Here is a 9,291-nt window from a genome sequence, read left to right as displayed (position 1 = left end):
CCCCCCCCCCAATGTTTTTCAATATCTACTTCAGGTTGTTTTTCTTTTTAAAGATAAAAAACTTTACAGATGTAGTTGAAGGTCATTGCAAACCATCCCAATGGTTTATTCCATTCTCTCCCATGAATGTTTTCTTAATCTTACTACATATTTATGTGTACATAAACTAAATACTTAATGCTTTAAATTTTGTATCAACATATTTGCATTATGCAACTTTCATTATTCAATATTTTTAAGTTTTAGCCATTTTATAAACACATGCCAACATATTTATTTTTCTATTATTGAACATTTATTCCCAATGCTTTTCTGTCATAAAAAAAGGCTTCAATGAATGTTCTTACCCATGTTTCTTTAGATACATTGCTTAGGAGAGGTTGGTTGGGTTGTAGAGAATGTTCATCTTCAACTTTATCAGATGCGGCCAAATTGCTCTCCAAAATGGTTGTGTCACAAGAACTTCTGTTACTCCACATTTTCCCCAACACTTGGGATTGTCAAACTTTTAAATTTTTACCATTTTAATGGGTGTAAAATGGTGTCCATAGTTTTCACTTCTTTGAATACATAATGTGGTATACATCTTTCTTATGTCACAAACATTCAGTTTCCTCTTTCATGAATAGCCTATTTTTCTGTTTTTAGAGGTTTTTCCCCTGTTTATCGAGTATACTGGTTAGAAGCTTTAAGTCTTAAAATTTTATTTTAATTAATGAAGTCTCAAAACAATTTCCATTAAACCAGTTACACTTTGACAATGGAAGATGTATTTTAAAATTAGTATAATACTAGAACGTTTAATGTATTTATATCCTAGCACTGGGATAAAAATGTAACTTTCTCTTGGGAGGTGTAGAACAGTGGGTTCTTTACAATTTTGATTTTCAGATTTATGCTGGATTGAATATCTTCTTTGGAATGGCAAGTATTGGATTACTCACAGTTGTGGCCATGGATCGATACCTGACCATTTGCCATCCTGATGCGGGTACAGCATTTTTCTCAATGAATTCCTATCTTGTCTAAGTACCACTTGACACACATTCACTTTAGAATGTAAATGGGTTGCAGTCGTGATCAGTTTTATTTCTCTAACAATCATTGTTCAAAAGTTTAAATGATTTCCTATTCTACTTAGAATAACATCCAAATATCACAGCCACCTCCAAGGCCCTGCTACCCTTCTAGCTTTGGCTTGGGCCCTCTCATTTTGGGGTCCTGGCCACTCCCTTTCCCACTCTGGGGTCTTTGCAGATGCTGCTTCCTCAGGTCTGGAAAACACTTCTCTCTGGGTATCCTCCCAATGATGCTTTTATCTGTTGGATAGGCTTTGAGTGAGCTGAAGTGTTCTATAAACAATCTACTTGAGAACAACTTTGAATAATCAGTTAAAACAAAGTGGAGATATGAATTTCATTATGGGAAAATGAGGCTAATATTTCATATGTTTATTCATAGGAAGAAGAATGACCACCCACACCTACATCAGCATGATTCTGGGGGCCTGGATCAATGGCCTCTTTTGGGCTTTGATGCCTATCATAGGGTGGGCTAGTTATGCCCCAGACCCTACTGGGGCCACCTGTACCATAAACTGGCGGAAAAATGATGTGTAAGAGACACTTTCTAATGAAGTGCTTCTAATGTAGACATTTTCTCACCCTTTCAAGTTTAAGCTCAGATCAAATGTTTTCTGTACAGAGTGGCGACGGGCTTCCTTGTTGGTGGTGATGTGATTCCAAGCTTTGAATTACGCTTGTTTGCAAGTAAACGCCATCCAGCTCCCCTTGTCCCTTCCTCCGCGCCCCACTCCTACCCTGTCCTTTCTTCTCTCTTCTCTGGTGGAAAAGGGGATACAAAACACCCTTCTGATATATGCACGTTGGAGGGAGAATCTGGGAGGGATAAGGGAGTGTCAGTATCACTAGACAGCATGTAGCTCGGGCTTTCACCGAGGCTGGCTCCTTCCTATTTTTTCAAACTGACTTGGTGATAAAGTATCTTCAGAGACTCAGGCAGCAAAAGCACCATCACTGCAAGGATTTGCTTGCTACTTGGTGATGCTCTTCTCTATTTACTAGGGAAAAGAGGATAATTTAGCTTCTTAAAGAAAGTGAAAGATCACTCAGAAAAACAAATAGAAAATTTCTAACTCTCAAACTAAATCTAACTCTAAATCTCTGTACAGGGTTGACAGGTGAATATTTTGAGGCTTTAGGGTGATATTGCCTCTGTTACAACCATTCCACTCTGCCTGTGAAGCAGTCATAGACAGTATCTAAATGGATGTGGTCCCAACCCCTAGTCTAAATGGGCTAAAAGTCAAGTATACATTCTAAGCCATATAATGATATAGTGACTGCTGGATGGTGCCAGTATTATCTATATATATAAAAGCCTAAGTGACCGTTACGACCGGTCGACTTTGCCTCTGTTACAACCATTCCACTCTGCCTGTGAAGCAGTCATAGACAGTATCTAAATGGATGTGGTCCCAACCCCTAGTCTAAATGGGCTAAAAGTCAAGTATACATTCTAAGCCATATAATGATATAGTGACTGCTGGATGGTGCCAGTATTATCTATATATATAAAAGCCTAAGTGACCGTTACGACTGGTCGACCGAACGATTGGTAGACTGGTCACTATGATGCGCACTGACCACCAGGGAGCAGACGCTCAATGCAGGAGCTGCCCCCTGGTGGTCAGTGTGCTCCCACAGCCAATGTACCACAACCAGCCAACCTCCTGAGGTCCCTCCCCACAGCCAGCTGGCCTCGACTGACCCAGATCAGGACTGGTCGAGATGGCCCTGGTCGGCCCCGATCGCTGGCCAGGCTGAGGGACCACACCCATGCACGAATTCATGCACCAGGCCTCTAGTTTCAAATATTATGCTGTTTCCCTTCCCCAATTAAATAAGTAGTGATTTAGATTCCCTTTTCTTATTTTCAGATCTTTTGTTTCTTTCACGATGACAGTTATTGTGATAAATTTTATTGTGCCCTTGACTGTGATGTTTTACTGCTATTACCATGTCACTCGATCCATTAAATGTCATGCTACCAGTAACTGCACTGAGTACCTCAACAGAGATTGGGCAGATCAGGTAGATGTAACAAAGGTAAGACATTAAAATCCTTAAGATATTTTTGCAATCAAGCTTTTACACATATGTGGTCCCCTGGCCCCTGCAATCACCTCTCCTCACCCCCTTGATTCTTACTCTCTGGCTCTTTTGTCTGGTGTTTGCCTCCACAGTGTTGAACAATGTGCTCATCTGTTGTTTTGGATATTTTTGTTTACCATTACCTCCTGATTTCCTACTATGGACAATGAGAATTTATTTCTCTTACACCACCAATCTTTTCTATTCCCCCCACCCACTTTTCTCTCTCCTCATCTTCTTTGGTTAGATAAAGAGTTAATTTTACATTATTGTGATTCTCTACATTTTATTTATTGCAGATCTCTGTAGGAGTCAATGATTTGTATTTCATTTGAAAACAATTTTTATTATTCCCTTATAGTTGATGTATAACATTGTATTAGTTTCAGGTGTCCAACCCAGAGATTAGACATTTATATAACTTATGATTCATTTTTTTATAAAACATTTTTCTTGCCCTGGCCAGTGTTGCTTAGTTGGTTGGGTATTGTCCCATGCATTGAAAAGGTTGCTGGTTTGATTCTTGGTTAGGTAACAGGTTTCAGGCTTGATCCCCAGTAGGGGGCAAGCAGGAGGCAGCCGATTAATGTTTCCCTTTCACATAGATGCTTCTCTGCTTCTCTCTCTCTCTTCCTTTCCTTTGCTCTCTCTCTAAAAATCAATAAAAAAATCTTAAACACACACACACAAACTTTTTCCCCATGGAGTTAATAATTTATTTTTTCTTTCTCTTTCTCCCTCCTTCACTCTCTCCTTTTCTTGTCCTCTCCCTCCCTCCCCCTCTCTTTGCAGTTTTGTTTGCTTCCTGTTCTGTGTACCTGTCACTAATACATCTCTAATCTCTCCACCAGCAGCTTCAATTTACTCTCAGTATATTTAAGTGCATCAGGGACTTTCTCCTTTTCTTGGAATTTTGCTTCCTGGCACTTCTGGGCCTCTTGCTCTGCTCTGCATGGGCAGTTCTCTAAAACCACAGTCTGAAAGCTGGCACCTCGGGTCTCCTTCATCACCAGCTGGGAGTGCCTTCGGCCTCTCTAGGATGGATCGCCTGTGTTTGGGTTGCCTGTCTTTCTTTTCCTTGGTTACTCCCTCTCATTTGGTGGAGCACATTCTCAAGAAGATTCCTGAGAAGGTTATCGGGAGGTAAATTTCAAAGGATTTTGCCTGCCTGAAAATGTCTTAAAATTCTACTATCATATTGGCCTGATTGTTTGATGGTATACAAGTTTAAGTCGGAAAATGATTTTGAAGGCATGCTGTATAGTCTCCTAACTTCTGTGTTGCTATTGAGAAGGCTGACAGCATTCTGCTGACTGAGCCCTTGTAGCAATCTATGTGTGATCTCTGGAAGCTGTAGGAGCATCTGTGTCTCTGGTTTTCTGGAACTTCATGCTGATGTGCTTGGAATGGCTTTTTTTTCAGCCATGTGCTAGTGCTTGGTAAGTGCTTGGCAAGTGAAGAACCAGGTCCTGCCTTTAGGGGGTTCTTGTATCATTTCTCTGGTGATCTCCCACCTGCTTTGCATTCTCTGTTCTCTTTTCCTGGAACTTCTTTTATTTGGATATTTAGTCTCCTGGGTTTATCTTCTAATTACTAAAACTTTTCTCTCCTATGTTGTCCCTGTTTTGGGTTTATTTGTTTGCTTGTTTTGTTTGTTTTTGTTTCTACTTTCTGAGAGGTTTTCTCAACCTTGTCGAGATCTGGGATTGGGTGAGGAGAGTGAGGCTCAAGCCTTGGGTATAAAATTTAAGTAGGCCCCCAAAAACTCAGTAATAAGAAAAGTAGTTAATGCAGTACTAAAAAAATCAAAGTTAATGCAAAACTTAACTTTGCATTGAACATAATGCATATTGAACATAATATCAAATTTTAAATAAAGATAGGATCTGTCCCTTCACTTGCATGACTCAACTCATTGATCTTACCCTTTCTATTGCATTTAAACAATTCTGCTCTTTTTTATATATAGGGTAAAAACCATTGTTACAGATAAATGAATTATTTTATACTTTACACTCTTTTTAATAGCCTCTTCTTGTTTTATATCTTCTCTCACTTCTGTGATGTTATTATGCATATATTTCCATTTTCTTTCTGTTTACATATTTTTTGTTTCTCCTGATTTTCTGAACCGTTTTGAACTCTGCCTGTGAGTTTGCCTGTTTCCTCAGTGTCTGGTGGCCAGTGACTGTCCTTGCGTGTTGAAAGTGATGTACTAGAAAGCTGACTGTAGGCTCTGCATGGGCTCTTTTGTTGGGATGCTTCTTTGGGGGCTTTCTGACATCTGATTCTCTAGGCATTTTCTTCTGCGCTGGTCATTTTCCAAGGAGAAGATTCTTTTACATTCCTAGGTGGAACATTCAAGTCTGTCTACCTGTATGCTATGGCTCAGAGCATGAAGGGGACAGCATGCAGCACCCCCCTTTTCAGTACAGCACTCCGGCTCTCAGCTGAGCCCAGTGTCCTCAGTCCTGAGTTCCCCTGCTTTCCCCCTCCTACACTTCTGGGTGCTTTTGGGAGAGGACAGGCCTGAGTGCAGAGGGAATTCGAAAGTCTAGGTGCTTCTTTTTGCAGATTTCAGTGAGCTGTTTTAAATTCCATGGGCAGCCCCACCTTCATAGCTAGCTGTCACCACCAGTTCCTGAGACTTTCTGAGTTCTGAGCAATGTATTAGTTAGTCTATACTAGTATATGCCAGGAGTCCATAGCACAGCTACCAGAAATGGGTTAGGAATGGGTATAGATCTGCTTTTCATCAAAGCCAGCTTTTGTATTCTCCCCTAGCACACCAAAAGAAAGGAGGCCTTCTTTACATTTGTTCACATTGTATCCTCACAAGCTCTTGCTATCATAGGTGACTTCTTTATTTGCACATGAGCAAAGAGCAGTGGGGGGGGGGGGGGGGGGGGGGGGGGGGGAGCAATTCAGTTTTTCCTTTATGTCATCAATAACATAAACTTATTCAAATTCTAATCTAGGTAATTTTATGCTATTTTAGATATATTAGCTAATTAGATATTGGGTTTGGCAAATGCTGATTTCTTTTACAGATGTCTGTGATAATGATATTCATGTTCCTGGTGGCGTGGTCCCCTTATTCGATTGTGTGCTTATGGGCTTCTTTTGGGGACCCAAAGAAGATTCCCCCCTCCATGGCCATCATTGCTCCACTGTTTGCAAAATCTTCTACATTCTACAACCCCTGTATTTATGTGGTTGCCAACAAAAAGTAAGTAATGTCTAAAATGCTTCTGAACAAAATAATAGATACAGAAAGAATGTTAAAAAGGCAGTAGATAATATTGTAAGACTTCTGGGGAGGTGAGTGACAGAAACTCACTTTGAACTAGTGTAAAAGTTATTTGACTCATGCAACTGGAAACCTCAAACGCCCAGAGCTCCAGTTCTGTGACAGGTTCTTCCCACATGGAGACAAGATGGTCACAAGCAACCCAAAACCCAAGTTCTACCAGCTAAGCAGCTCCAAATTCGAGTTTCATTTCACATGCTCCTTGGCAGAAAAGATGCTGGAAGTGAGGCTTAGCGAGTTCTCGTGGTTAACCCTCCCAAAATACATGCAATTGGTATTTCAAAGAAAAGAGTGATTCTGTTACTAGAACATGGACGAGGTAAGGCAATGTTGGGCTCCCTAAGTGGTGAGCATATATTTACTAGAAAGAAGACATACCATTCAAATACAAGATTAAAACCCAGTGCTAACATGAGGGGCTTCTGGAGAGTACAGTCATTCAGGATAACAGAGGAAGAACCCTACTCCCTTTGTTAGGGTTCTCAGTAAGGATTTCTTCCCTGCGTCCTCCCTGAAGCTTTGGTTATTTTGTTTTCTGTTGCTGCTAAAAGATGGAATGAACCAATCTACTGTGCTTAAATATTTGACCAGAAAAATCTTAGTAGAGTTCAAGTAATTTGATGCTGGAATGCCAATGCTGCTTCTATTAAACCTACGTATTTATGCTCATGTTTAGGAGAGCAGCTTTAGTTACAGGTATGTGAAGAAATGGGAAAACTTTTAGACCATTCAGACCATATAAGAAGAATAAAGAACACATTTTAAATTCAGAGCTTATTGGTAGTTCTTTTGGAAAGATCGGTCATTCTCAAACTCCCTTTAATTTCAACTGACCTTGCTCAGAACAGATGCATGAAATGCATATCCTTAGTTCAAATAGATACATTATTGTAACTGATATTAGAAACATCATTTAAACACATAATTATTGATTTTTACTAAATATCTTCAATGTTTATAATCAGTGTCACAGAATTGGTCTTTAACTGTCCATATACTTTCTACATTTATAAAGGTTTGCAACAGGAGATGTTAAAGTTGGAGATGTCAATTGGCAGTAGTGGCATCTTAGCCATATTTGAAAGTATTTTAAAACTAGAGACCCGGTGCATGAAATCCAGCCTGCACCCCCTTGCAGTCCGGGAGCCCTTGGGTGATGTCCGACTGATGGCTTAGGCCCGCTCTCCAGAGGGGGAGCCGTCAGTTGGACATCCTTAGCGCTGCTATGGAGGCGGGAGAGGTTCCTGCTACTGCCACTGCACTTACCAGCCGTGAGCCTGGCTTCTGGCTGAGCAGTGCTCCCCCTGTGGGAGCGCACTGACCACCAGGGGGCAGCTCCTGCATTGAGCATCTGCCCCCTGGAAGTCAGTGCGTGTCATAGCAAACGGCTGTTCGGTCGATGTGCATATTAGCCTTTTATTAAATTGGATTCTAAGCCATTATTGGATAATACCAGCTTTCCCCCTTTATATTGTAGGTTTCGGAGGGCAATGTTTGCCATGTTCAAATGTCAGACTCATCAAACTATGACCACGATGAGCTTTTTACCAATGGATGTACCTCAAACCCATTGACTTCTGGAAGAATCTGAAATAAAAGGAAAGCACAAGTTATCAATATACTTTGTTTACTTTTTTTGCAATATTTTAATTTTACTTAAAATATGAAGCTAGTTAGATCAAATGCAGACATAGATTATTATCCTAATAGACTGAATTCCTTAAATGTAGTTTATAGTTCTGTTTGTGCATTGGCTATTGTAGAGAATGCTTCTTTATTTCTTTATATGTAAACTTATTGCTCATCTCTTTTGATGAATCCAGGTACATAATTCTCTTTTCCCTATCTTGGCATGTAATACTCTGTACCGATGGCCTGGTATCTTGCCTGGGTCCTCCATTAGACCAGAAGTAGCTGCTATGTTAATGTTAAAAAAATAATAATAGTTAATAAATAAATAATAATTAATTAATAATTACTGAAATGAGTTGTTAGCATTTCACAATTTTAAAATCTTAATGTAATTATTAACATACTATTTAACAAAAATGATCAGAGGACTATTAAGTCACATGCCAGTTATTGCATATATATTTTATACAGCAATATAATCTCTGTGCATGTTATTATATAGTCTGCTTTTTAATTATCATTTTTCTATATATGAATTTCTATATATTTGCCACTAGAATTAAGTTTAATCAGAGTGGGGGTTTTTGTATGTTGTTTTTTTTTTCCCTATCTTTTTTGTTTGTTTGAAATTTATTTTATTGTGGTAAGAACATAACATGAGCTCTACCCCCTCAACAAATGTTTAAGTGTATAATACAGTATAAGTACAATAGTGCACAACAGATCTCTAGAACCTATTCACCTTGCTTAACTGAAACTTTATGCCTGTTGATTAGCTGTATGTTTGTTCTTTGATGTGTCCTGAGCATGCACACCCGTTTTGCCTGGCACATAGTAGGCACTCAATAAATATTTGTTGACTGTTGAATAAATTTGTAGTCACATAATTGTCACTTTAAATAACTATTAAGCATAGCAGGATAATACATGATTGTTTAAATAGTGAACATTTAAAATCTATAGTATTTTGTTTTAATTGAGCAAATTCTTCTGACTCTATTGTTTCTATATTCATCCTATTAGTTTTATTTTTTAATTATTCATTTTTTATTTTTTAAAAATATATTTTTATTGATTTCAGAGAGGAAGGGAGAGGGAGAGAGAGATAGAAACATCAGTGATGCGAGAGAATCATTAATTGGCTGCCTCCTGCACGCCCCACACTGGGGATCAAGC

General features: G+C 39.1%; 1 protein-coding gene across 2 annotated transcripts in view; it reads left to right on the top strand.

The window, feature by feature from the left end:
- The window catches only part of RRH (retinal pigment epithelium-derived rhodopsin homolog), an 11,017-nt gene extending 1,834 nt beyond the window's left edge, over positions 1–9,183 (top strand). The window contains exons 3-7 of one of the 2 annotated variants that reach the window (XM_005872403.2): positions 892–991; positions 1,462–1,615; positions 2,960–3,128; positions 6,224–6,402; positions 7,961–9,183. In XM_005872403.2, coding sequence (XP_005872465.2) covers positions 892–991; positions 1,462–1,615; positions 2,960–3,128; positions 6,224–6,402; positions 7,961–8,057 — 699 coding nt within the window. In that variant the 3' untranslated portion in view covers positions 8,058–9,183. Of the gene's footprint in view, positions 1–891; positions 992–1,461; positions 1,616–2,959; positions 3,129–6,223; positions 6,403–6,588; positions 6,824–7,960 lie in introns of those variants that run through there. The other variant, XM_014544720.1, reaches the window with a different exon arrangement.
- Positions 9,184–9,291: the final 108 nt, after the last annotated feature.

This window comes from Myotis brandtii, unplaced genomic scaffold (assembly GCF_000412655.1).
Source record: "Myotis brandtii unplaced genomic scaffold, ASM41265v1 scaffold38, whole genome shotgun sequence".
NCBI classification, from domain to species: domain Eukaryota; kingdom Metazoa; phylum Chordata; class Mammalia; order Chiroptera; family Vespertilionidae; genus Myotis; species Myotis brandtii.
The sequence above is the reverse complement of the archived record's forward strand: the minus strand, read 5'-3'. Positions and strand labels throughout refer to the sequence as shown.